Here is a 27,802-nt window from a genome sequence, read left to right on the forward strand (position 1 = left end):
CCCGGACAAGGTGCCGCACTTACAGGTGATGATGTACAGGTGAGCGGGCTCGCTGTGCAGCTGGTCGCCCCCGACGCTCTGCACGGCCGTCACCGACAGCTGGTACCGCCGTCCAGGCATCAGGTCCCGCACCGTGTAGGACACCAGCCTCCCGTTGGGGACGTAGCGGCTCTTGGTGCTCTGGCTAGTGGTCACGTTGATGACGTAGGCCTCCAGTGAGGTGCCCCGAGTGGGGGCATCCCAGACTACGTGGGCAGAGGTGGCCGTGACTCGGGCGGCGGTCAGGTTGGCTGGCGGCAGAGGCCCTAAGCGAGCACGGAGCAGGGGAGGGAAGTGAAGGGGGGTTGACAGGGTCTTCTGCCCAGGACACGGTTTAAAGATCTGACATGGATTGCTGACGCTTCATTAGAAGCCAGCTTGGGTGGTTATAGACAACTTCGTGGTCCTAAAGGGTGGCGTGGAGGGGCGTTTGCAGCTGCTCAGGGCCTGCAGCAGCTCCCCCTCCTGCCCCAAGAGGCACCCCCAGAGTGCCACCCGCTGGCCCCCGGTGAGGCGCCCCGCCTGCTCAGTCCCTCAGGGTGCCCTCCCGGGTGGCACTTTCCATCCCTCGAGCCTGGCCATGCACACCTGCTCCTGGGATGTAGACAGGGGAGGGGGCTAGACAGGCAGAGGGTGGGCCAGGGCCCCAGCACTCAGGGTCAGAGCAAGGACTTGAGCCTGTGCTGTCCACCTGCAGCACGGGCGAGGCCCTGCTCAAACCTGCCCTGCTCACCAAGCCCCTGCCCCTTTCCCCACCCCTGTTCACTGTGCCCCCGTGCCCGGACAGCCCGCGCGTGGGGGAGGGAGGGGCGGTGAGGGCCGGGTGTCCTCCCCGTGACGGCACGGAGCTCCCTGGGGCGGACAGCGTGGGCATCCTTGCAGCTCGCTCCTCCCGTCCTTGCTCAGGGACCCCGGGCCCGCAGGAGCCCGGAGCCTGCGAACACCCACGCGGAGGGCTGCCTAGGAAGGTCGTCCCCGGCAGGAGGGCCACCCAGCCCCCTGCAGCCGCCATCCCGGGCGCCTCTGGGCACACCTGGTACACGTGGCCAGGGCCAGGTTTCTGGTGCTGCGGCCACTTTGGAGAGGACTGAGGGGTCGGAGGGAGGTGAGAGCTTCCAGAAGGCCCCGCGCGACCTGAGCCCTCGCCGCTCTACTTACGGGTCCACACGTGCAGTGGTGCCGAGGCCAGGCTCTCGGTGGGGTGCTCCTGCCCCCCAAGCCCACTGAGGGCAGTCACCCAGATGGTGTATCTCCTTCCCGGAAGCAGGGCCCTGTGGAGAGGGGAGGCCGGGGAGAGAGGAACAGGGCGGCCCTGCTGCCAGACTGGGGCTCCTCCGCGCAGGCGTGACGGGGCTGTGGGTCGTCCGAGGACCGGTGGCCAAGCAGCCTCCACGAAGGCCAGGTGTGTGGCCTGAGACCTGAGTGCTCCTGGGGTAGGAAGCTACTCCCTGGTCTGTCTGTCTAGTACTGGAGTGGCGGGGAAGGTGACAGGCCTGCCGGGGCGGCTGCAGTGTGGTCAGAGGCTGGTGTTAAGACAGGAGAGGCCAGAACGGGGCAATTGGAGGAAAAGGTTAACAGGCAGGCCGGCCCGCCTGCGAGGCTGGCCCTGGGCTGGGAGCTCCCGGGAGGGTCCCCAGCCCCCTCGTGGAGGAGAGGGCCTCACGGCCCCTAAACGTTTGTGCCAAGTGAGGCTCGTGCGGAGTGCCGCTTCCTCCTGGGAGTCTGGAACCTTCACCAGGCACAGGTGCCCGCGACCACCCCCAGGAAAGCCCCAGGCGCTGTGTCTCTGAGGGGCTCCCCGGGGAGACAGCACCTCACGGGCGTCACGGCTGGTGGTGGGGAGCTAAGCACGTCATGTGAGGGGAGGGGGCTCTGGAAGCTCACGCCTGGTCCCCGACTTGTCCCTGCGCCCCTTCCTTTTACCGATAATTGCTTTGTATCCTTTCCCTGTCCTGAATCCAGCTGTGAGCGCGGCCTCTGCTGAGTCCTGGGGGCCCCCTAGTGAATGTGGGCGTGGTCTTGGGGACCCTGATGTAGCCACAAAGTGCCCACCTTGGGCTCCATTTGTGTTTCTGTCCTGCCACTCTTGGGAAGTGGGCAGGATGTAAATCAAGGAGAGTCACAGCAATACTTAAAAGACAAAGTGGAGTGTCGTCTCCAGCACAGACAGCCGTCTGCTTAGACAGAAAGGACAGGCATGCACAGAAAAAGTGGTCGTGAGAAGTCTGCAAACCAGAAACGTACCCAAATGTGGGTGGTTCAGAGGGTGCGGCGGACAGAGCGCCCCGCCTGGCCTGGCCTCACCTTCCAGAGCCCCCGCCCCTGACCGTGGCCCGTGGCTGCTCTGGGCCGGACGCCGCAGAGCTGTTCCCGCTGAGCCCGCCCCGGCTGCTGCACAGGAGTTGGTGGGCATGTCCTGGAGTGGAGCCGGGTTTACTCCCCAGCCTGGGGGCCCCTGCCCGGGAGGCTGCCAGCACTCTTCCTTCCTCACCCTGGCCCTCCAGCACTGCCTGCCCTCCTGGCCAGGGGCTGGAAAGCGCTCTGGTTGGCGAGCAGCCCACAGGGGTCCCTGAGCCGGAGCGCCTAGGCCGTGGGGTCCGAGGCTTCCCTGCACGGCTGCTGAAGTGTTTATTTCAGTCATCGGCCATTCTGAATGACTGATGGTCATTCGAATTTTATTGTTGTAGTTTTGTTTGTATGTAATTTGTAATAATTAAGCCTAAGAAGTTTATATGCCTAGTTTAAGGTTCAAACATATTACTGAACAAGATAAGAATGTCAGGCGACCCAGGGGTGCCACGGTTTGTCCCTCTCAGAGGCGCCTGCGTGACTCAGGCTGGAAGAACTCTGGGCTGGCCTCTGGGCTGGCCTCTGGTTGGCCAGTGTCTCGCTGGCCTCCGTGCAGGAGGTGCTGTCCTCAGATTTTTAGAGGGTCTCTGCTTTTTTGGGGGCACTTTGAAACACTTGTCTGGCGGCCCCACGAGGAGGCAAGGCAGGAGTGAGACCCAGGACCGACCAAGCGCCCCTGCTCCTCCGGGGGCCAGGCAGGTGGGGAGCACAGGGTGGGGGGCAAGGCCGCCGCGCTCTTACCTGAATGTGAACTTGTCCACACCCTTGTCCACGTCGGCGGACTCGTCCTCCTGGGCCTCGGGGTGGCGGATGGACACGCGGACGCTGCTGACGGTGGCGTGGCGGATCCTGTGCAGAGCCCACCGCACCGAGACGGCGCTGGCAGTCACGTTGGTGACCTCAAGGCCCTCGACGGGGCGGGGTCCTGGGGACAATGGGGGCATGGCCGTGTGGCACCTCCTCACCCCTGGGTAGGGCGGGGCCAGGACAAGAGAGGAGGCTCGGGAAGGGCACTTGGTGGGGCGGGTCACGGAGAGGCGGCCTCGCGATGTGCCATCCAGCCTGGGCTAGCTGAACGTGTCCCTCAGCCCAGCGCGGAGATGGGGTGGTTGGACACGCCCCAGGCCCCTGCCTTGGGGGGGCTTCAAAGGGGCTGCCATGGGCACTGCTCTGGGCGGTCTTGGCCCCTTCAGACTGCCAGGGACGAGGTGGGCCCTTCCCGACCCTCTGGCTGGCTGTTGTGGTGGCACCGACAGTGACTACCTGCCCCGTCTGGGTGGTCCAGGGGCCTGATGGGGGAGAAGCCAGGAAGAGTCCTTGGCGACCTCAGGGAAGGGGCCGAACCCCAGCCAAGGGAGCTGAGAGGGGTGCCCGAAGCTCCCGGGGTGCAGCGCCCCATTCTGCGGGCAGTGGTCCCCCCTCCCACCCTGATGGAGCAGGGGAGGCTGTCTTCCTTCCAGAAGCCTTTCCCCGGCAGACCCCACCTTGAGCAGCCGCAAAAGCACTTCTTCCTGAAGCCAAGCTGAGGATGGCCTACTCCTCCCCCAGACCCCGGAGGGCTCGCTCCCCTGTCACAGGCCCGGGCCCACCCTGCTGGCCCAGTGTGTCCTCAGCACCGCGTGCTGTCCTTCCCCAGGACGTGCTGTCGTGAGTCCTCGTCCCGCCCTGCCCTTGGCCCTCAATGTCCTCGGTGTCAGCGTCTGCTCGGGCTGGCAGGTGATGCCAGGGTGCCTGCCTTCCTCCTCCCGAGGGACCTGAGAAGGTGCTCCCCCTGCCCGTCCTCCGAGGGGCCTCACCTTCCTCCTCACCCAGCCGCCTGCCTGTGCCCACCTGCCCCGGGCCTCACTCTGAGCCCGTCAGCCACCCCACGGGGCTCTCGACACGCCCAGCGGTCACACCACTTCCCAGTTCTCGCTCCATCCTCCAGCCTCCAGCCGCCCTTTCCCCAGTCTCTTGAACCCCTGGGCCAGCGCCCACCATCCCACCATCATGGGTGTGTTCTGGGATTCTCCCCCGTCCCCTGTTGACCCCAGGAGCAGACAAGCCAGCTGGGGCCCCAAGCCTCTCTGGACGCCCTTACACACAACTTCCGTTCAGGGCAGCTCCCCCAGAGGGCCCTCCCTGCGGTCCCACGCTGCCCCTTCTCTTGACCTGCAGCAAGGAGGCTCCATCCTCACCCCCGGGACACCTGGCCGGCTCCCCTCGACCCCACCCCAGCGTGAGCTGGCACATCAGCCCCAGGACCTTCTCAGGGGGCCCCCGCCGCACTCCCCCAGCCTCGCTCCCTAACCCCAGTCTCCGTCTCTGTCCCGCATCTGTTCCTCTCCTCTGTGAGAAGGTTCCCTCTCTGCCCTGCCCAGCAGCGCTGGCGCCAGTGTCGGGGATCGGCTGGATGGCCCCCCAGCCGGCTCCGGGGCGTGCGGCCAGTGGGGCCCTGGGGGGGGGGGGCGGGCAGGGTCCGCAGACACTCACGCGTGCGGGCGAGCAGCACCACAGGCCTGCTGATGTCGTTCTTGTTGTTGGCGTTGCGCTTGACCGAGAAGACGGAGATATTGTAGGCCCTGCCGGCCGCCAGGGCCCGGAGCTGGTGCGAGGAGCGGCCCCGGTCCACAAAGTCCGTGCGGCGGTAGGAGCCGTCGGAAGAGGCGTAGGTGACCGCGTAGCCGTCGAGCATCTGCCGGGCGGCTGGGCCTTCGGGTGGGCGCCAGGAGATGGAGACCCCGCTCTCCTCCACTCGCTCCACCTTGAGGGCCGTTGGTGGGAAGAGCTCTTCAGGGTTTCAGTCAAGAACAAGGGAAGGGGGGTGGTCAGCTGTCAGCCGTGGAAGCCCCGGCCCCCAGGCAGGTGTCTGGCCCATTGGCTCTCGGGCCTGGCTACCCCGGGGCGCAGGTGGGCCACTGCCGGTGGGAGCCCGCCTTGGGCCCCTGGAGGGTCTCCCGTGTGCGCGCACGCGTGACTGCGCTGGTGCCGCCCGTCGGCTTCCCGGGCAGAGCCTGGGAGAGCAGCCGCCTGGGCACTCGGCCCTGGGGGCCGTTCGGCCCTTTGGCCCGTCCCACGGGGTGTCTGCAGCCCTGGGGAGGAGGGGAGTCCGCCCCCCGACGCCAGCACCCTGGCCGCCTCACCTTTGGCACAGTCCTTGCCCGTGTAGCCCGCTTTACAGGTGCAGCTGTGGGACCCGTTGCTGGCCAGGCAGTAGCCGCGGCCCCCACAGGGGCTGGAGAAGCAGGGGTCGCTCACTGCGAGGGGGGAGGCAGCCGTGAGTGTGTGCACGTCGCCAGGCCCCCCTCCAGCTGGGCCTCGGTCCTGCCCAGGGCCGTTCCCGTGCTGATGCAGTTGCGGGGTGGAGGTGGGTGGTATCACGGCGGCACGTTGGGGAGGTGGATACGGGGGTTGCGGGCACTCTCGGAGGGGGAGGGCAGGGCTCGCCAGGGCCCCGTGGAGAGGCCAGGCAGGGAAGCCCTCCGACTCTGAACCAGGCCGTGCTGCCCCGACCCGAGCCAAGGTGCTCTGGCAGGGGGTGACTTGGGGCGACCACTCTCGGGGGGCAGCGGGCAGCCGAGAGCACCGGCCCCTCCCCGGCCTCCCTCTGCACTGGGGCTGGGGTGCGGGTGTGGACCCAAGCTCACAGGCCAGAGCCTGCAGTGCCCTCCGCCGCCCCCGGCCTGTGCAGTGGGGCTCTGGCCACAGGCGGTCCGCACTGTGCTTGTGCCCGGGCAGGCTCCTGTGCCCTGTGGTGGCGCTGGAGCCCAGAAGCCCATCCACACTGTGCTAGGTCTGCGTGGTGCCAGCCAGGCCCAGCTTAGGGGTTGGGGACACTTGAACATCCCAGGTCAGGCCACACCCCACCCCGGGGATAGGCCTGTTTTGGGAGGGGATACACATCAGCAAGTTGAGAGAAGTACTGCCCAGACAGTCCCAGAGACCGGAAAGTGCTCCAAAGGAGAAAAATGGTGCTGGGGAGACGGCTGATAGGGTGGGCGCCCCCGCAGGCCTGTGGTCAGGGAAGCCCTCGTCCCAGAGGGACATCCCAGCCGGGACCTGGCCCCCGAGGAGCCCCTGCTCAGGCTGATCAGGGAGAGTATCCCGATGTGAGGAACCGTGAGTTCCAGGCCCCCGGGGCGGCCCTGAGCTTGGCCAGTGCAGGGACAGCAGGGCCTGTGGCTGGACATGGAGCTGGGGGGGACGTGAGATCGCCGGGGAGGGTAAGTGCAGGAGGCGGGGCGGGCGGAGGAAAGGACCCCGGAGGAGGGAAGGGCGGCCGGGCCCCACCTGTCTCGCAGTGGTAGCCGAAGAAGCCCTCTGGGCAGACACACAGGTAGGCCCCGCCACCGTTCTCGCACCGGCCTCCGTGCTGGCAGGGCCTGGAGTCGCAGGCGTCCACCTCTGGAGAACACCCAGAGAGTCGGCCAGGGCGGCAGGGGGGTGTCTGGGGGAGGGAGGAGAGGACAGCGGGAAGAAGGGAAGGGGAGGCAGGAGGGAGGCCGGGCGGGGGCGTGGGGGGGGGGGGCAGCGGGCAAGCCCGTCGGCGGAAGGGGCTGGCGACAGGCCCCTCCCCCTTGGCGGGCACCCGGCCCTCCCCTCCTCCTCCCCCCTGGGGCCCCTCCCCCAGGGGTCCTGTCCGGCAGGGCCACGGGGACTGCCCCCATCCCCCTGCTCTCTGAGCGCCCCAGGGTCTCCGTTCATTGACAAGAGGTTCTCCCGGGGTGTCGGGGGCCTAGCGGGTGTGGTTGGGACCTGGCACGTGGGGACCCCCCAGGCGCAGCCCCTACCTGTCTCGCAGTGGACTCCAGCGAAGCCCGGGGGGCACTGGCAGACAAAGGCCCCCGGGAGGTCCCTGCAGGAGCCTCCGTTTCTGCAGGGCTGCGCCAGGCACTCGTCTGTCTCTGCAGAGACGGGACACGAGACGGCATGACCCCGCGCCCCCGGGGTCTCCTGTGCACCGAGACTTCAGCCTCGCCGCTGCCCTCCACTCTGCCCACAGAGCCTGCCCCCAGGCCGCTCCTGCCTTCACTGCCCAGGCTTCGCAGGGGCCCCGACTGGACATCCTGGGCCTGCCCCGCCACGCCGGGGCGATGTCTCTGTCTCGGGGCTCAGAGGCCCCCGTAGGCGTGCGGGGAGCAGGGCTTGTTCAGCGGTGCACCCGGCAGGCCTCCCCTCCCTCCTCTGGCGCAGAGCACTGGGGTGTGACCTGCCCCCCTGCCCCCAGGCCAGAGGCTGCAGGAGGCGAGCTTTTCTCAGCTGAGCTCTCAGTCCCCCTGGGGAGGCAGAAGCAGGGACATCAGAGCTGGCAGGGACCTGAGAGAGCAGGCGGTGCCCAACCAGAGACCAGCCCAGGGAGAGGGGCAGCCGGAGCAAGGTGACCACGGCCAGGGGACGCCAGTGCCCCAGGCCCACGGCCGGGGTGCCGGAGCTGCCAGCCCGCAGCGAGGGCCGGGACCTGTCTTACCCAGCTCACAGCGGGCTCCTTCATGCCCTGGGCTGCAGACACACAGGTACCCAGCGACGCGGTCTTGGCAGGAGCCCCCATGCAGGCACGGCTGGGATCGGCACTCGTCAATTTCTGGGAGAGGAGAGCCCGGGTGCCAGGTGCCAGGAGAGACCCCAAGAATAAAGCAGTGTTGCTGTTGTTAGAGGGGGTGACTCGAGGCCAGATTAAGATGGACACAGATCAGCTCTGGTGTGAGGGTCTGGACAGAGGTCTGCGGCCTCCCCCAGGTGCTTGGAGAGGCCAGAATCTGGGCAGGGCTGCCTCGGAGCAGAGGGACGCCTTGGACCTGGGCACTCGGGCCGGGCGGCGTCTGGGAAGTGCCTGGGGCTGCCCTCAGTGGCCCTCGGGGGACAGGCCCAATCTTGCCAATTCATTCGATAACAATCACGTATGGAACCAATACATTTGGGGGTGAGTCCTTCATCTTAAAATACTCACCGCAGGCTTTTTAAAAACTGGGAGTTGTGCTCCTGAATTAAAAGTGTTCAATTTAGAAGAGTTTACTTTTAATGCTTAACATATAAATAAGTAAATAAATGGTAATGACATAATGACACCTGGGGGCCGGCGCCCAACCTGGGAGCTAGAACGTTGGCCGGCTCCCCTGGTTACAGGCACTTCCCAACTCCTTGTGTCCTGAATTTCTGTGCTATCTTCTCTGTGCCCCTTAAATTAGTTTAAAATTTTTTATGAATACCTTAGACAATATATGGTTTTGATTTTGCTATTTATGAACTTTATTAATAGGACATTGTGGTATACGTACTCTTTTCTCACTCAACATTTATATTAATGTCTCCACATTGTCGTGGGTTGCCCTTTTTACTGCTGTATAATATTCCTCAGTGTGATTATACCATACTTTATCCTTTCTTGTTTAGTAGGAATTTGGGTTGGATTTAGACTTCTTGCTCTTGCAAAAAAAAAAAAAAAAAAAGCTGTGTCTTTCACATCTCCTGGTGTAGATGTGTCAGTTTTCCCTAGACTTATACCTAGAAGTAGAACTGCTAGGACACAGTTTATATGAATGGTCAACTTGACAGGCAAATTACTAAATTGTCTTCAAAGTGCTTCTACCAATTTACACTTCCTCCAGCAATTCATAAGAAATCCTGTTGCTGTACATTCTCACCAGTATTTGGGCTTTTTAGACTTCTGAAGTTTTGCCAATGAAAGTATCTCATTGTACTTTTGATTTGCATTTTGCTGATCACTAATGAAGAGAATGTTTCTTTTCATTGGCTTTATGTACCTCCTCTTCCATGAAATGCCTACTCGTGTCTTTTACCTATTTTCCTATTGGGTTGATTTTATATATATATATATATATATATATATATATATACACATACACACACACACACATATATATATATGTATATATATACACATATATATATATATATAAAATATATATATTACATATATATAATCTTCTCCCAGTTTGTAGCTTACATTTGACTTTCTTAAGGCTGATAAATTTAAATTCCTAATTTTTAGCTAGTCTAGTTGTCCATTTTTTCCTTTTATAGTTAGTGCTTTCTGTGGCTTAAGGAATCTTTCCCTACCCCAAGGCCAAAAAGATATTTACCTACATTTTCTACACAAAATCATATACTTAAAAAAAAACCCATTTAAGTCCTTAATCCATCTGGAATTAATTGTTGTGTATGGTGAGAAGTGGGGAAACAATGTAATATTTTTCCGAGTACATAACCATTTTATTCCAGTTGTCATGAAGATTTTCTCATATGCTTTCTTTCAGAAGTTTATAGTTTTAGCTTCTACATTTATGTCTATAATTCATTTCACACATATAGAAATTATCATTTTTGATGCTATTGTACATAATATTGTTTCACTTCATTTTCCAAGTCTTCACAGCTAGAATATGAAAATATAATTGGTTCTGTGTATTGACCCTGTATCCTGTGATCTAGTTGAATTCACTTATTAGTTCTATAGCTTTTGTAAAATCTCTTAGAATTTTTTTCTATGTGCACGATCGTGTCATCTTTACTTCTTCTTGCCCAATAGACATGCCTTTTCTCCCTTTTCTTGTCTATGGCACTGTCTAGGACCTCCAAGACAACGTTGGAAGGAACTGGTGGAAGGGACACCTTTGCCTTATTACTGATTATAGCAGGAAGTCTTTCACCATTAAGTATTTTGTTAGCTGTTGACTTTTTCATGGATGCCCTTTATCAGGTTGAAGACCTTTTTTTCTACTCTTAGTTTATTAAGAGTTTTTAAAATAATAGTTGAATTTTGTCGAATGATTTTTCTGCATCTATTGAGATGATCATATGGTTTCCTCCTTTATCTCCTAATATGGTGAATTACGTTTATTAATTTTCAAATGTTAAACCAACCTGTACTCTTGAGATGGGTCCCTCTTGCTCAGGTTGGATTATCCTTTTGATGTAGGACTGGGTTTGATTTGAGTAATATTTTATTAGGATTTTTGTGCTTTGCTCATGAGAAATATTAGTCTGTAATTTCATTTTTGTAATGTCTCTGGTTTTGGCATAAAGGCATTACTGGTCTCATAAAATGAGTTGAGAAGTGTTCCTTCCTCCTACATTTTCTGAAAGAGCTCCGTATATAGTATTACTCCTTTCTTAAATGTTGGATAGAACTCGGTGAGGCAGTCTGGTCTTGCCATTTTCTTTGCAGGAGAGTTTTAAATTACAACTTACATTTATTTCATAGCTATGGGGCTATTCACATTTTCTATTTATTCTTGTGTCAGTTGTGGTTATTTGTGTCTTTCAAAGTAGTATTCATCATTTTCTCTAAGTTTTGAGATATATTGGCCTAAAGTTGCTCACAATATCTCCCTGTCCTTTAAATGCTGGTATGATCTTTACTGATGTCTCCTCTTTCATTCTGATATTGCTAATTTTTCTTTTTTTTTTTCCTTGATGAGTCTAGCTAGAGGTTTATTATTTTTATTGACCTTTTCAAGGAATCAGCTTTTAGTTTCATTGGTTTTCTCTACACATCTTTTTTATAATTATATTTTATAATTGTCTGTTATTGATAAATAAAAATGCAATGAATTTTGTTATAATAACCTATATCTACTAAACATGTTACATTTCCTATCACTTTTAGAAGTTTTCCTGTAGATTAAAGACAACAATATCAGCTGCAAACACTGACATTTTTACTTCCTCCTTTAGCGTTTTCATGACTTTTTCTTTTTCTTACTTTATTGCACGGACTAGTACTGCCAGTGTAATATTGATTAGACTTAGTGATAATGGGCATCCTTGTCTTGTTCTGAATCTTAAGGGGAATGTTTGTCTACTTAGGATAATGTGTACTCTAGGTTTGAGGAGAGGTATAGTACAACTGCCTCAGAAGCTAATTTCCTTCCTCCTGTTGGTAGCTCAGCACGTCTGCATCAGTTCAACAGAAGAACAGCTTTTGAATTCCAGATCCTCCCCTGTATAACAAGGATCAGGAACACACTGTTCCACAGCTCTCTTGATGTAGTCTGTAGCCCTTCTTCTATAAATATGTGGAGTGTACCTGTTGCGCTTCAGACGGTGTGTCCAGCCTGCCTATGCCTGGCCTAAGCACCCCTCTCTGTGGGGGTAATGAACACGTGGGGGCTACGGGGGCGCTGCTATTTCTCTCTTCTAAGTTTTCCTTCCAATAAGTTCTATATTATTTTACACCACATGGTACTAGAAGGGTGTGTGTATCATGTTATTTTTATCTGGATGAGGAAGTATTTTTTATTCCTTATTTGGTAAGAATTTGTTTCATGAATAGGTATGAATTTTATCAAATGATTATTATGCATTCTTTGAGATTCTTACATGATTTTTCTCCTTCAGTTGGTTACTGTAGCAGATTTTTCTAATATCAAACTATTTTTGCAATAACCCAACTTGATAATGGTGTATATAGTCTTTATAGACTGTCAAATTTCTGCATCTGTGTTCATATGTTTAATGGACCCCTAATTTTACTTTCTCCAACTGTCCATATCTAGTGTTGGTTTAAGGTTGTCCTGGCCTCACAGAGTGGGTTGGCACATACTCTTTTCTACTCCCTGGAAGAGCCTGTATCACGCTGCAACAAGCTGTTTCTTGGCAGTTTGGTGGAATTTACCCATAGCATTGTTTGGGCCTGGTGTTTCCTTGTGAGAAAACTTCTTTGCATCCTCAGCTCTCTGATAGGTTAAAAGGTATGATCTTATGGGTTCTCCGGTGTTTCCTTGATGTTACAGTGAGACTGATGGTATTTTCTAACTGTCTACATCCTAACTGAATGGATCACCTCCGTATGTTAAAAATACCATTTTATTATCTCACTCCTGATGTCCGCTGTTGAGAAGTCCGGTGCCGATCTGATTCTTGTTCCTTTGTGGATTCTTGTTCCTTTTTTCTCTCTGGATGTTTTAAGGATTTTTTTTTCTGTTTTTCTTAACTTTTATTATAATGTGTCTAATGTTTCCCTTTTCTCCTGTTTGATGTCCTGCAGGCCCTTTCAGCCTCTGGTCATTCACCAGTAATTCTGGGAATTACTCCACAGTTGCTCCAACATTTCCTCCTCATTCTTGGATTCCTGTCATCTCAACGTCAGCACTTCTACCCTCCTCAGTGCCTACGTTTTCTCTTGATTTATGTGTTTCCCTGCTTCTTTCTCGTACAGCCCCGCACACCGATCTGTCCACTCATTAACTTAAGTCTTCGTCTGTATCCATTTGTAAGTTGTGTCTGTTACTTCAACTATTATAGTTTTTCAATCTTCTTATTTCTGCTTTCTTTTAAAAGATTATATATTGATCCTCTTTTTTTAGGGTCAGTGCCATGTTTCCTTTTGTATGTTTGTCATGCTTATTTTATATTATTTATCTTCTATACTTCTACCCCCAGTAGTATATGTTGTCTGGACTTTACTGTTGTTTCTGAGGTGGCTGTACTTGGTGGGTGTCTCGATATCTTGGCTTATGCGCTCACGCTCCCTGGTGGTACCCACTCCTCATCTGATGGCATGTTGAGGAGAAGTGGCACTGGGACAGGCGTGGCCTCCTAGACAGTAACCACCAGCCCTGGGGGGCTTGGAAGGACAGGAGTGAAGGAAGATGCTGAGGCCAGGTGGTCTCCACCTGTTTTCTGGAACTCTTCACCTGATAGGGCCGCCCAGGTCCGACTGGGCCTTGCAGGGCATTTGGGAGACAGAAATGTGTTATGTGCCCCTCCCATCTCTGGATGCTGTCACTGTCCCTAAGCAACTTTGTTTAAAAACCTTTCTTTCATGAAAAATGTGTTACCATCACACAGATTTTCTGATGAACAGAGTCTGGGATGCTTTGGCTTAATGCAACATGCCTGTGGTGATGTCTGCGGCGCCCCTGTCTCCAGGGGCGTGGGTGGGGGGCCTCGCCTGCAGGCCGTGCACCCTGGCACACTGTAGGGCCCTGGAGGCAACGCTGTCTAGAGCAACAGCCCTCAAATGGCTGTGGGGGCTCGTGGGGGCCTTGTTCAAATGCAGGGTCTGATTCCACAGGTCTGGGTGGGGCTGGGGGCAGGAGGTGAGTCCTGAGCCCTGCTCTGCCTCTTCAGGGCTCTGCCTTTGGGCTCCCTCTTGGCCTCAGCGGCTTCCTCTGCAGAGCGGGCGTGTGGGTGCTGGACCCCGTGCTCTGGGACGCTCTGAGGACAGGGAAGCCCTTAGAGAAGGGTACAGAGCGGAGCTGGCACTGGTCATCACCACCATCACCACAGGGTTTTGGCCGCACTTTGCACAGAGGATACCGAAGGGAGGAGGGGCAGGCCAGGCTCAGAACCGCAGCCCCTGTGCTCTTCCACTCGGCCCAGGGGAGGAGGGCTTGGCCCTGCGCACCCACCCACCCACGCACCCACCCCAGAGGGCCCCCAGGTCACCGTGGCACTGGGGAGGCTCGCTCCAGATGCCCTGCGGCTGGCAGACGCGGATGTGGTTGGAGGCGCTCGGGCTGTAGCCTCGGTCACACGAGTACAGGGCCACCGAGCCCAGCCGGGTGCCGTTGAAGCGCAGGGTGGCGTGCGTCACCTCCTCGGGCGGGCCGCAGTCCACCTCTGCAAGGACACGGCAGCCCTGTCCTGCACCGCGGGCTGCCGGCTGGCCCCTCCTGCTGCTCTGCCCTTGGCCTCACCGCGCTGCACGGCCCGGGGCCCTCGCTCCCCACACAGCCCATCCCAGGGGGAAAGCGCCATGGCTTCCAGAATGGGCTTCTCAGAGGTTTCCTTTCCTTCTTTCCCATCCCTCCCCTCGGCCCCCTGCTGGGCCCTGCTCTGCCCTTCAGGGAGCGGAGGACCCCCGGCCCTCTCACCTGCCTGGCACCGGCGTCCTGTGTACCCTGCTTGACAGCGGCAGGAGAAGTCTGTCCCCAGGGCCTCGCAGGTACCCCCATTCATGCACGGGCTCCGGAAGCAGGGGGAGGGGGCTGCAAGGGCACAGGGGGTCCCTGTCGCCCACCACTGTGTCCTCCCCAAAGGCCTCGGGGCTGCAGGGGAGTGTCCCGTCTCTCGACCCAGCTCCGCCTCCCGCACCTCCGTGGTCGGGCCATCCCTGCCCACCGGGCCTGTTTTCTTGTCTGCGCCCTGGCCCGCTGGCCTCCGCCCCCCTTACCTATCTCGCAGTGCCGTCCCGAGAAGCCTGGGGGACAGTCGCACTTGTATTTGCCGATGTAGTGGAAGCAGGTGCCGCCGTTGTGACAGGGGCCAGAGGCGCATGAGTCTGGCTTCCCTGGAAGCAGGAGGCACCCATCGGGCGGGGGCGGGGGTCACGCGTCCACCACCCCTGCCCCTTCCCTGATCCCTCGACATCCCAGAGCTGGGGCCTCGGGGGGGACGCTCCTGACAAGCAGACGCACGGTGGCGGGGCCGGGGGCCCTGGGTCGGGGCCTGGCTCCTCCCCACTCTCTACAGGCTGATCCCCACCGGCTGGGGCCGCACCGATCTCACAGTGCCTTCCGGTGAAGCGGTAGGGGCAGTCGCAGTGGTACTCGCCGCCCGCTTCCTTGCACGTGCCGCCGTTCCTGCAGGGCCCCGAGCTGCACAGGCGCGGCCGGGCTGCGAGGAGGGACAGACAGAGACAGAGAGGCGGGTAAATCGGGGCCAGCTTCCCGGCCCCGCAGTGCCCATGACGCCCCGCTCGAGCCTTCTCCGTCCTCAGGCACCGCTGGGCCCCGTGCGCCCAGGCCTGCCTCTCGGCGGAGCCCGAGGCCCAGCTGCAGCAGGGGCCGAGCCAGCGACGTGCGGCCCCTCAGCCTCGGGGGCCCTCAGCCCGCCCGTCCGTCCTCTCTTCCCTGCCCCAGGCTCCGCTGGAGAGCCGGGAGAGCTGGCCCCACAGTGCGGCCAGCGCTGCACCCGCCTTCCTGCGCGGTGGGGAGCTGACATCCACGGACCGGGCCGGGAGCCCCGCTGTGGCTCCGTTCTGATTTTCCTGTTTTCTGTACCTTTACTGGCGGCACTTCCTTGGACATGCGGGGCCCCGGCCACCCGCCCGAGCTGGAGGAGCCGCACCTTCACAGCCCAGCCAGGAGTTTAGACACTTGGCCTCCTCGACGCTCTTGGGGGGATCGTGAGGCAGGAGGGGGCCTGCCCCCAGGCTCAGGGGGCCTCTTCTCCCCCTGCACCCTGTGGGGCCTCACAGGCTGCCGGTCCAAGTTCCGGCCGCCCCACCCCATGTCCCTCCGTGTCCACTCTCTGGGATGCCTTTGCCGAGGGTGACGGACCTCAGCGGTACTTGCAGAGGATCAGGCCACTTTCTGGAAAGCCCTCCTCCTGCTACAGGGGTGGGGGAGGCCGCAGGGGCTCCGTGGTCAGAGCGCCGGGGACCTGCCCTCAGGGCCACCGTGGGAGTGGCAGAGGCTTGCAGGTAAAGGTCCAGGTTTCAGCTCTCCGGGCAAGTGAGGGCAGTGGGAGGGCTGCAAGGCTGGACGTGGCCTGGGTGCCGAGCCCAGGAGAATGGGCCTGGCCACACGGGGTCGGGGGGCCGCACCCTGGGCTCTGACCAAGGGGACGCCTGGGTCACTGAAAAGAGCTCTGAGCGTTGCTTCAAACTGCGTGGGAGAGACGGCCCTGGGTGGGCGCTGACGAGCACAGTGACGCCTGCGGTGTCTTTACAGAAGAGCACTCGCGCTCTCAAGTGGCTGAACGTCGTAAAATGTTGACATTCTCCAATTGCGCTCAATTTAACAAAGTCCTAATGAATTTTTTAAAAATCAGTGATTCTAAAAGCCACTTGGAAAAACACTGAGCAGGAAAGGAAGCCCGTCGTGAGGAAAGCGCTGTGATGAGCGGGAGGCGGCCGGGGCAGCCGGGGCCCCGCCAGCCCCCCGCCCCTGGAGTGCCGCCGCCGCGCCCCACCTTTCTCGCAGTGCCGGCCGTGGAAGCCCCGCGGGCACTCGCACGTGTAGGAGTCATCGTGGGCGTCACAGGAGCCTCCGTTGAAGCAGGGGTCCGAGTCACAGGGGGACGGCAGCGCTGCGGGGACAGACGGCGATCACCCTGAGGTCCTGGCTGGAACTGAGGTCAGGGTCTTGATTCCTCACGCTGGGCTCTAAGGCCCACCCTGGAATTTCTTGTATTTCTGATTTTTCCAGAGTTCACCCTCGCTCTTACGTGAGCTGGGACTGAGCTGTGGTCCACGAGGGTCTTGGTACCGTCACCACCAGCACCACCATCACGTGTGGTCACTCACTACCTAAGTCACTGGTCATCCGCGCACTAACAGATACGCGGGGTGAACCTGTTTCTCCGCAGGTGCTTGTCAGGTGCACGTTAGTGTTCTAGCAGCTAAGCGCGGGGCTCAGGAAGGCGCGGCGCGGCACGTGCACACGGCCAGGCCGTCCGCCCCCAGGTCCCCTCGGGGGCCCCCTCCTGCTGCGCCCACTGCTTTCTCGCCCACCCCCCACCCCAGCTTCTGGGCGGAGCCCGGCCTCGCAGGCTGGCGCCCGCACCCACCCCACTCACAGTGGCTGACGTTGTGGTCGGTGTGGCAGACGCACAGGTAGCTCCCGCCGTACTCCATGCAGTAGCCGCCGTCGGGGCACTGCGTGTTCATGTTGCAGGGCATGGCCGTGACTTCTGCGGGGAAGGGGAGAGCCCGTCTCACGTCCCCGCGTGTCTCCCTGGAGACCGTGTGTCCTTGAGAAGGACCGAGCTGCCCGAGGCCCAGTGACCCTGCCAGGGTGACCAGGTTCGGGCACCCTTGTGGCCTCCCCACCACCCCACCCGCCATGCGGGTCCGGGCCCAGGCCCAAGCCACCACTTACACGGTGGCTGTGGGGATTCTCAGGGTCCAGGCAGGAAGGGCGCCCCCATCCCAGCCCTGGGCACCTACCAAATTCGCAGAGGAGCCCAAAGAAGCCCGGAGGGCACTGGCAGAGGGTGGTGTTAGCCCCCAGGCACCTGCCACCATTGCGGCACTCACAGTTGTTGGGGGTTCCTGCCACGGAGGGAGGGAGGGAGGAGCCGCCAATGTCGGGGTGCCCTCTCCTGACCACCGTCCCGTAAACCCTGCCGCGCAGCCCCTCTCCCCGCTCCCCACGGCCTCTCTCATGGGGGTTTGCGTGCACATCCCACGGGGGCCCCGGCAGCCCGGCCCACACGCACTCTCCCTGCATTCAAGGCCCATGAAGCCTTCGGGGCATTCGCACACGTAGCCCTGGTCCGCATCCACACAGGTGCCCCCGTTCTGGCAAGGGGCCGAGAGGCAGGCGTCGGGCACCGGGTGGCTTCCTGCAAGAAAGACGGCGGTCACTGAGGCCGCGCAGAGAGCACGGCGAGGATGGGGCCTCGGGCCGGAGAGGAGCTGCCTTGACCTCTGTCCTTAGCGCCGAGCGCCCGGAAACTGATCTCTAGCGGCCCCTCGGTCCCCGAGCCCCTTCTCTGGAGCAGAATGAGAAGCCCGAGTGAGGAGGGGGCCCCACGGTGTGCACCAAAGGGCCCAGCTGAGGCCACAGCCTCCAGACATTTCCGCCCAAGCATCTCTGTTAGTTAAATATTGGGGATTTTTAACTTTAAGGTATCTTTCTGCTGCCGATTTCTAGTTTAATTTTGCTGTGGTCAGGGAACACAGTCCTTTTCAATTTATTGAGCCTTATTTTATGGCCGACAGGAATGGTCTGTCATAGCTAAGGCTCCGCGAGTCCTGGAAGGAACGTGGGTGTCCGTGAACGTCAGTCGGGCCGGCTCGGCTGGCAGCGCTGCCCGGTCCCTGTATCCTTGCTGGTCCCCACGCTTGCATGCTCTGAGCCACTGAGATAGGAGTTCCGCTGAAACCCCCGCCAGTGACTGGGGATCCGTTTCCCCTTGTAGTTCTGCCAGCTGTTGCTTTGGGTATTTCGATTTGTGTTACTAGGTGTTGCATACTTAGAGTTATTATGTCTTTCTGATGAACTGGCCCGTGGTCATTATAAAAGGTCCCTCTTCATGTCTGGCTGCTTTCCTACTCGAAAGTTTAATCTGAATGATATGAATACAGCCTCTCCAGCTTCTCCTGATTCGTGTTTGCCTTGTCAGTCTTTTTGTTTTTAAATGTTCAATTTCCTCATGTTTTTTCAGAATTTATCTTTGAAATTAATATACAGTAAAATGACTTGTGTCTGAGGGACACGCCTAAGAATTTAATCACATGTATAGATGTGTGTATATGGATACAGGACAGGATATGGGACATTCCGTCATCCCAAAGACCTCTTTGTTTTCTCTCTGCAGGGTCACAGATTCCCTCCCTCCTGAACCCCTAGAACTACTGATCTGTTCATCACTGCAGTTTTGTCCTTTCAAGGATGCCAGAGAAGTGGAACCAAACAACCTGTACTCTTTTGAGACTGGCTTCTTTCACTCAGCGTCATGCCTCCAGGACTGTCTCAGGTGTTATAAGCATCAGTAATTAGTCCTTTTTATGACCGAGTTGTGTTCCACGTCGATAGGTACCACAGTTCATGTGTCCGTTCACCCAGGGAAGGACGTTTGGGTTCCCGGTTTTTGGTGGCTATAGACATGCTACAGACATTCCTGTACAGAGTTCTGTGTGACGTAAGTTTTCATTTGTTTAGGGTTAATAACTAGGAGTGCGATTGCTGGGTCATATTATAAGTGTATGTTTAACTTTATAAAAAACTATCAAACTGTTTCAGAGTGGCCAAACCGTTTGGCATTCCCACCAAAAATAGGTGAGAGTTCCCATTGTTCTGTACCCTTACCAGGTCAGTGTCTTTTATTTTAGCAATTATCATAGGCTTGCAGTGGCATCTCATTGTGGCTTTAAAAAAAAAAAAAAAAATTAATTAATTAATTAATTAATATTTTTGGCTGTGTTGGGTCTTCGTTTCTGTGCGAGGGCTTTCTCTAGTTGCGGCAAGCGGGGGCCACTCTTCATCGCGGTGTGCGGGCCTCTCACTATCGCGGCCTCTCTTGTTGTGGAGCACAGGCTCCAGACGTGCAGGCTCAGTAGTTGTGGCTCACGGGCCTAGTTGCTCCGCGGCATGTGGGATCTTCCCAGACCAGGGCTTGAACCCATGTCCCCTGCATTGGCAGGCAGATTCTCAACCACTGCGCCACCAGGGAAGCCCCTCATTGTGGCTTTAATTTGTGTTTCACCAATGGTTAACGACAACAACAGATTTGTTCATCTGTTTATTTGCCTTCTGTGTATCCTTTTTGGTTAAGTGTCCGAGTTTTTTTAAAAATTATTTATTTATTTAGGCTGCCCCGGGTCTTAGTTGAGGCATGCAGGATCTTTAGTTGTGGCATGTGGACTTCTTAGTTGTGGCATGCATGTGGGATCTAGTTCCCAGACCAGGGATCGAACCTGGGCCCTCTGCTTTGGGAGCACCGAGTCCTAACCACTGCACCACCAGGGAAGTTCCTCTCCCAGTCTTTAGCTTGTCTTTTCATTCTCTTAACCATGTCTTTCACAGAGGAAAAGTTTTCAGTTTTGATGAAGTCCAATTTATCTATTTTTTCTTTGATAGAGCATGCTTTTGCGGTCTTGTCTCAGAACTCTTTGCTTAACCATGAGTCACAAAGATTTTTCTATCTAAAAATCTTTAGTTTTCTTCTAAAAACGTTATAGTTTTCTGTTTTCTGTTCAGGTCTATGATTCATTTTGAGTTAATCTTTGTATAAGATATGTTTAGGTTGAAGTTCATTTTCTACATAAGGATGTCTAATTGTTCCAACATCATTTGTTGAAAAGATCATCCTTTTTCTGCTGAATCTCTTTTATACCTTTTCAAAAAATAATACCCATATTTGTGTGCGTCTGTTTCTGGATCCTCTTTCCTCTGTTGACTGGTGTGTCAATCCCTTTGCCGATACCACACAATCTTGATCACTGTAGCTTTATAATAAGTCTTAATACCAGGTAGTGTGATTCCTTAAAATGTATTCTTCTTTTTCGAAATTGTTTTGGCTATCTTAATTCCTTTGCCTTTCCATATAAATTATAGAATCAGCTTGTGTGCAGCTACCAAAAACCCTGCTGAGATTTTGATTGGAATCATGTTAAATCTACAGGTCAGTCTGGGGAGAACTGACATATTTGCTATGTTAAGTCTTCTAATCCATGAACATAGTGTCTCTCTATGTACCGAGAGCTTCTTTGATTTCTTTCATCAGCATTTTGTAGTTTTCAGTATTTAAATCTTGAAAATGCTTTATTACATTTATACCTAAGTCTTTTAATAAATGGTATCGTTTTTAATTTTTTTGTATCCATCATTTTATTGTTTAAAAATTAACTGTAAATGTAATACATATGAACAATTGCAAAAAAAATTATTAAAAATTTCAAGCAAAATATAATCAATACTCCCCAGGGAGAATGGGAGCACTCATTTTCCCACAGCCTTTCCAGTTCCAGATACCGTCAACTCTTAAAACTTTTACCAATCTAATGGGCAAAACCTGAAATTAGATTTTTTATTTAATTTGTAGTTTCTTGATTAGTGAGACTGAGCTTCTTTTCACTTGTTCATGGGTGTTCCTTTCTCTCTGTGTGTGACTTCCCTGCTTACATTCGTTGCCATTGTTTCCGCTGAGTTGTTTGTCTTTTGCTTATCAGATTACACATGCGCAACCTGAGGGAGCCCAGGAGCTCAGAAAGAACATGAGGGGCTGCCGCCCCAGACCCCCTCCACGCCCTACCCAGCACATCTCGTCCTCTGGGGCTATGCTTTTGGTCCTCTGGCATGAAATCTGGGCTTAGTGGCCCCACTCTGCTACTTACTTCCTGTGACTGCACTCCTGTCTGGGGTCACGTGGCTGGAGGACAGAGAAAGGGAAAAACAGCAGGAGTTTGCCCGCCGGCCCTTGTGCAGCCCAGAATTCCCCCAGCTGGAGAGGAAGGTTCCCCCACTGCTGCCTCTGTGGGTCCTGCTTCTCTGTCAACGCTCACTTCTGGTTTCAGGGTTGCTCTGAGACCAGGCGGCGGGGTCGGGGGGGACACCAGAGGAAAGTAATGAGGACTCGCCCCTGTGCTTCTCCCCACCCCGCCCGCTGCTACGTCGGAGTCCTCAGAGCTACTCCCAGCACTTGGTCCAGGATTGGTCGCTGCACTCAGTGTGAGAGACCCATCCCACTACTTTAAAATGATCTGTGTCTTCCTATTTGCAGCAGGTTTCTTGTAGAAAGTATATGGTTGGGTCTTGCTTTTCAATTCGATTTGACAATCTCTGTCTTTTAATTTGTGTTTTAACCTTTTTTACATTTAAATGTAATTGCCAACATGACTGGATTAAACCCATCACCTTGCTATTGTTTTTTATTTGTCCCACTTCTTCTTTGTTCCTTTTTCGTCGTCTTTTTTTTATTTCTGGGTGAACAAAACATTTGTTTATGTGAAATCACAAGGTGAGAAAGCATATGTAAAATTTCATAAATGCCACTAAAAATTTATTTAAACTTTAACTACTAGGCTTCATTTATTCTTAAAGATATAAAGTTGTGCTTTCATTTTGAGTTAGAAAAATATATTCCTTTTTCTTTTCAATGACTGTAGAGTTTTCAAATTTTCCTACACACTTTTATTTTTATTTATTAACTAGAGGTAACTAGTAATATAACTCATTTGCTCAGTTAACATTAAATATTTATTTAAGGATTAAATCCTCTGAATTCTGAATTCCTTTCCACTGCTAAAATCTGGTATTTTATAATTGTGCCTTTGAATATTTAATGGTAGTTACAGCCAGTAAGTTTATCTTCCTTTTTCTTCTTTTCATACCTTCTGTATTGAGTATTTTTAGGATTCCATTTCATCTCCATGATTGGTTTATTGGCTATAACTCATTATTATTATTTTTTTACTTGCTGCTCTAGGGCTTACAATGTATATCTTTAACATATCACAGTAGACCTTCAAACAGTATTAGACCACTTCGTATATAATGTCAGGACCTTACGATATTATACTTCCATTTCTCCCTTTCTATCCCTTATGCCAGAATTTGATAAACAAAGGCTCAAAGACCAAATCTTGCCTGCCACCCATTTAAAAAAAGGAAGTATCATTGGAACATGGCCATGCCCATTCACTTATGCACAGTCTGTGGCTCACTGCTTTTGCCTTACATTGGTAGAGCTGAATAGCTGTGACCACATGGCTCATAAAACCAAAAAAAATATTACTATCTGGCCCTTTACAGAAAAAGCTTGCACAGGCTGCTTTAAGCTATTGGTGTCATACATTTTATTTCTATCTATATTGTAAACCCCAAATATGTTGCTATTTCTTTGTTTTAAAAATATCTTTAAAAAGATTAACAAGTAAGAAGAAAAGTCTTTTATTTTTACCCATATATTTACCATTTCTAGAACTCTTCATTCCTTTGTGTAGATCCAGATTTTCATCAGGGACCATTTTTCTTCTGTTGAAAAGACATTTCTTGTAATGCATATATGCTGGTGATGAATTCTCTGTTTTGCTGTCTGAAAAATCTTTTTTTTTTTTAAAGTATTTATTTATTTATGACTGTGTTGGGTCTTCGTTTCTGTGCGAGGGCTTTCTCTAGTTGTGGCAAGCGGGGGCCACTCTTCATTGCGGTGCGTGGGCCTCTCACTATCGCGGCCTCTCTTGTTGCGGAGCACAGGCTCCAGATGCGCAGGCTCAGTAGTTGTGGCTCACGGGCCTAGTTGCTCCGCGGCATGTGGGATCTTCCCAGACCAGGGCTCGAACCCGTGTCCCCTGCATTAGCAGGCAGATTCTCAACCACTGCGCCACCAGGGAAGCCCTGAAAAATCTTTATTTCACCTGAATTTTTGAAAGAGTTTTGCTGGGTATATAGCATTAGGTTGACAGCTTCTTTCTTTCATGCTTTGAGGGTGCCGTCCCACTGTCTTCCGGCCTGCACTGTCTCTGACAAGGAGGCTGCGGACATTCTGGTTTCTCTGTGCGGTCTGTCTTTTCTCTCTGGCTACTTTTAAGATTTTCTCTGTCATTGGTTTTCAGCAATTGGATTATGATGTGGCTTCATACGGTTTTCCTCATGTTTTTCTTGGATATGTGGTTTTCATTTTCATCAGACTTAGAAACTGTTTGGCTGTTGTTTCTTCACATGCTTTTTCTGTACCCCTGCAGCCCCCTCCCTCGTTTCCGGCCCTCCAAGTACACACCTGCCGGCCTGCACGGCGTCCATGCACAGGCCCCTGAGCAGGTGCTGTCCTTTCATCTTATTCTCTCTGGGCTGCATGTTGAACTGCTTCCATTTCTCTCTTCAAGGTCATGGATCTTTCCTTCTGTGGTGTCTTAACCTGCTGTTAACAGCGTTCAGTGTATTTTTAAAATTCAGATATTATATTTTTCATCTCTAGAAGCTTCTTTTTTTATATCTTCTACTTCTCATTATGTCTTTTTCCCTCAACAGTCTTGAACATATGGTGCATGTTCATGATGGACAACTGAACATTTGTACTTGCTGATTCTGTCATCTCTGGCCACTGTTTCTATTGATCTATTTGACTTCTGGCTGTGGGTCATATATTCTCAATCCTTTGTATGCCTAATAACTTTTGGTTGGGTATTTTGGGGTCCTGGATTCTGTTATTATTCCTTTAAAGAGTGCAGGATTTTATTCTGGCATACAGTTAAATTACTTGGGCTCAGTTTGATCCTTTCAAACTTTCTTTTAAGATTTCTTGGGGCAGATCGATCAGATTAGCCATTAGCTTAGCATTTATTTATCCCCACTACTAAGGTGATACCACTGGGGACTCTACTCAGCATTGGCCCTGGGTATGAAGAGCTCACTCCACTCTGGCTGGTAGGCAGGCGGCTTTGAGTTCCAGGAATTGTCTGACTCACCACTCCCAGTGGTTCTTCCCCAGCCCAGTAGATTTCACCCGACCCACATTCAAGGGGTCCCCCTGCAGATCTCCAGAGCCGATCTCGTGCTCTCTCCCCTTACCCCCTTCCCCTCTCAGTAGCTCTGTCCTTGCTGGTATTATCCCCCCAAATTCCAGCCACTGAATTTGAATCTCTGTCTCCTTGACCCAGAGACTCAGAGGAGCTGCTGGAGTGTGGATCCCTCCCCGGCCCCGGCCCGGCCCGGTGGCCTGGAAACGGCTCCGAGGCAGCCTTGGGGCACTTGTAGGGCTCACCCCACTTCACTCCCTTCTCTCAGGGATGACAGCCCTCTGCTTTCTGCCGTCCAACGGCTGAAAACAGTTGTTTCATATATTTTGTCTGGTTTTCTCGTTGTTGACGGTGAGAGGGAAGGTTCCCAGAGCAGGTAATCCTTGTGGTCCATAAACAGAAGGCTAGATACTCTTTTTTATCATCTCCAACTTTTGGCCAGCTTCCTGCTGTATGTGTAATGTGGCTAATGGGCTTGTATTGGGGTAGACAAGTCAGTTGTTTCTTATTGTTTGCTTTCATTTGCATTATTCTTCGTACAAAACATGGTTTCTTTGCAAAATCTTTTTAAATCACTTATCTGTTTTCTGACATGAGTTTAGTTAAATACACTGATACTTAGATAACAATCTAGGCAATCATGTGACACATCACGATGATTTCAGGCAACAGGTGAGGTTGCCACCCTCCTGCCCTCTGCACCGCGAAGCCTCACCATCGCCTCAGGACACAGCCCGCCCTGCGTGTGGCCATCCGACCAAAGGCCAACGGAGGGCACAGCGTCCATCCGCGTCTTACTTATGGGTAGAACCTAATTTCCTTCTTAGGTTTTGAGACTCGGAGCAAATCCGATGAGTTTGTCTTGAGCGCCCCCCCCGCCCCAACTGGGGAGATGCAAGCACAGCTTTTGTCGGCTCGGGGACCAAAGCCGTGGGAGGTAAGGCGATGTCAGGTGCTAAAGCCCCGAATTGACTCTGTGGGTCTTTTAACTGACCTACCGAGTCCTAACCAGCGTTTAAAACAGTATGCAATAGAACAGAAGCTAGCAGGCTTCATCACTTGTAGGAGAGATCAGCTTTCTTTCTGACACCCACGGCTTGTTCCCTAGCACGGCGAAGGGTCTGGGGTAGGAAGGAGGGACGTTAAACAGCCAAGAATCTCCTGAGTCGGGAGAGGGGCCTTGGGAGTGTGGTCACCCATGCCTGCATTTTCCAGATGGAGACCAGGCCCAGAGAGGGCAACAGATTCGCTCAGCCTTACCCAGCATGTGGACGGCAGAGCTCAGACCAGACCTCCCCACCCCCGAGAGGGAAAGGGGGCAGCTGACTGCTGTCACCGGTGGGGGGCTTCGGGCACGTGGCCGTTACCTGTCTCGCAGCGAGGTCCCTCGAAGGGCTCTGAACAAAGGCAGGTGAAATTCCCCACCAGGTCGACACACGACCCTCCGTTCAGGCAGGGGTCAGAGCCGCACTCGTCCACATCTGGGGGTGGCAGAGGTGGGTGCTCGGCTCTGTGCCAGCCTTTGACCACCTGGCACCCTGCGCCCCTGCTCCCACCCGAGGGCACACTCACCCGTCTCGCAGGCTGCACCCGTGTAGCCGGCTGCGCACACGCACACCGCCGAGCCGCCCTCCGCCTGGCACCAGCCGCCGTTCTCACACTCTCTGGCGTCACATGGAGACTGTGCTACAAGCACAAAGGGGTGGAAGGCCATTGGATCCCCGGCTGTGGTGGCCCCAGGGGCTCCCGCTGAGCCCCATGCCCCATTCGACATCTCGGGCTGCAGCACAGGTGGATCTGGCCGTCTCTGGAGGGCATCGGGCCCTGGGGGACCAGGGCAGTCCCAGCCCACCGGCACTGAAAGCTTGTCTGAATTGGGTTTATTTCAGCAGACCTGGGGAGGAGGGAGGGTGTGCCTGTGCCTGGCGGGGGACATGGGGGTGAACGGGACCCAGCTCCCGCCCTCCTGCGCAGTTCCCCTGCTCAGATGACTGTGACAGAGCTGTCATCACAGGACAGGGCTCTGGGGCTGAGAGATTCCTCCCAGCTGGGCGGGGGACACAGCCTGTGATGGAGCCCTGAGGGGGTGCAGGAGGGGCCTGAGTAGTCCTGGGGTGAGGTTCTGAGGTGGGCGAGGCTTCTTGCTGCAAGGACAGTCCTGCAAAGGCCCTCGGCCCCCAGTCAGAGTGGGAGTGAGCAGGCGGGAGCCTGCCTTTGTCGGCGCTCTGGCCTGCCCCTCACCCAGGATGCTGGCCTCACCTGGTGGCTGCTGGCAGCAGGTGGGGGGGACACTGCCTTCCCCCAGCTATGTCACCTGTCCTGCTGACAGCTCATTCCAAAAAGGACTCAATACAGGAACCAGACGGGATCCCCAGAGCGGGCGACCCACCCTGGAGTCAGGGTGGGGGGCAGTGGGAGGAAGGAGGCCTGAACCCTGGGAGGTGTGGAGGTGCTTTGGTGGCTGACGGCACACAGTGACCCCCGTCTCTGGGACCCTGACTCCACCAGAGGGCAGGGCTGGGCACGGGTGGGGGAGGGGAGACTTGGGCCGAGCGGTACCCACGTCCCTGCTGGACTCTGCCCGGCACCCCTGCTGTCATGGGCTCTGGGGGCCGAGGTGGGTCCTGAGACCAGAGAGCCTCATGGGGGACCGGGGGCTGGTACCCATGGGTGTTGCCGCGGTGGCCATGCGGAGGCCAAGGCTCCGGCCCCAAGGCCTCCCAGGGTCCCACCCGGCCCGGACACGTGTATACACACCAGAGTTAAGGACTTTAAAACATTCCCTGTGGCCACAAGTCTCCATTTGAAATGGTTTTTCTAGATTGAGACATTGGTGCGGTTGTTACTTGTACACACTCGATTTAACTATGTGCTATGTTTTTCTAAATAACAGTTACACATCAGTAGGCGTATGTAGGGAACAGTGCATCTGGCCGAGCCAGATGGGGATCAGGGGTCATCGTGCTTTGATTTTAAGGGGCTCCGTTGGGTTCCCCTAGCAGCTGACCACAGTGACACGGGGGTGGGAGTGGGGCGCCCACCTTCCTTTACCAGGTGGGTGAAGGGCCAGGGTGAGGGGGCCCCAAAGAGGTGCTGCACGAAGGGCAGGGGGTAGAGGCCTGATGAGAAAGCACTGCTTCCAAAGAGCCGCGCTCAGGAGCGGGGTGGCAGACGGGCGTGCGGACTGCAGTTTGGAAGCAACAAGGGGGTCTCGAGAAAGACCCCAACCCACATCTAGGCCGTAGGACCCCCGGGATGGAGAGAAACAGCCTGCACTCCCGCCGGGAGCAGCTGGGGTTCAGGGTTTCAGGGGTGCAGGCCTGCGGTGAGACGGGTCCGGAACCAGGCCCTGCCCTGTCCCGAGGCCTCACCCTTGGCTGTGTGCTGTGGTCAGTGCTCCTGTCACGCCCACAGGGCGGGGCCTCTCCTCTGGAGTCTGGGCTCCTCCCCGCCCCCGGGCCTCCCTGGGGCCAGGCCCCCTGCACGCTGACCTGATGCCCCCTCCAGGCTAGCCACCCCTCCCTGGTCGGGCAGGACCACGCCGGCGGCCCTGCAGCCCCTGGT

The 27,802-nt window shown here is 55.0% G+C and overlaps 2 protein-coding genes across 22 annotated transcripts in view; one reads left to right on the forward strand and one right to left on the reverse strand.

Annotated features, from left to right (window-relative positions):
- The window catches only part of MTERF4 (mitochondrial transcription termination factor 4), a 49,540-nt gene extending 30,226 nt beyond the window's left edge, over positions 1–19,314 (forward strand). The window contains exon 5 of the mRNA XM_082396974.1: positions 18,598–19,314. The gene's annotated coding sequence lies outside the window, so the exon portion shown is untranslated. The remainder of the gene's footprint in view (positions 1–18,597) is intronic.
- SNED1 (sushi, nidogen and EGF like domains 1) overlaps positions 1–27,802 on the reverse strand; it is an 89,161-nt gene that overhangs the window by 22,936 nt on the left and 38,423 nt on the right. For 12 of the 21 annotated variants that reach the window (XR_014246024.1, XR_014246025.1, XR_014246026.1 and 9 more), the window contains exons 7-24: positions 25,811–25,924; positions 25,606–25,719; positions 17,494–17,619; positions 17,222–17,326; positions 16,852–16,965; positions 16,246–16,362; positions 14,830–14,946; positions 14,504–14,620; positions 14,205–14,318; positions 13,777–13,950; positions 7,835–7,948; positions 7,158–7,271; positions 6,658–6,771; positions 5,511–5,624; positions 4,861–5,157; positions 3,130–3,313; positions 1,198–1,310; positions 24–305 (exon numbers count right to left, since the gene is read on the reverse strand). Coding sequence is in view for 17 of the 21 variants with exons in the window: in XM_082396941.1 (XP_082253067.1) it covers positions 24–305; positions 1,198–1,310; positions 3,130–3,313; positions 4,861–5,157; positions 5,511–5,624; positions 6,658–6,771; positions 7,158–7,271; positions 7,835–7,948; positions 13,777–13,950; positions 14,205–14,318; positions 14,504–14,620; positions 14,830–14,946; positions 16,246–16,362; positions 16,852–16,965; positions 17,222–17,326; positions 17,494–17,619; positions 25,606–25,719; positions 25,811–25,924 (2,544 nt within the window). In the remaining 4 variants the exon portion in view is untranslated. The remainder of the gene's footprint in view (positions 1–23; positions 306–1,197; positions 1,311–3,129; positions 3,314–4,860; positions 5,158–5,510; positions 5,625–6,657; positions 6,772–7,157; positions 7,272–7,834; positions 7,949–13,776; positions 13,951–14,204; positions 14,319–14,503; positions 14,621–14,829; positions 14,947–16,245; positions 16,363–16,851; positions 16,966–17,221; positions 17,327–17,493; positions 17,620–25,605; positions 25,720–25,810; positions 25,925–27,802) is intronic. The other 9 variants (XM_082396948.1, XM_082396939.1, XM_082396946.1 and 6 more) reach the window with 7 other exon arrangements.

The sequence above is a fragment of the Balaenoptera borealis genome, assembly GCF_965194805.1.
Source record: "Balaenoptera borealis genome assembly, chromosome: 6".
In the NCBI taxonomy this organism is placed as follows: Eukaryota; Metazoa; Chordata; class Mammalia; order Artiodactyla; family Balaenopteridae; genus Balaenoptera; species Balaenoptera borealis.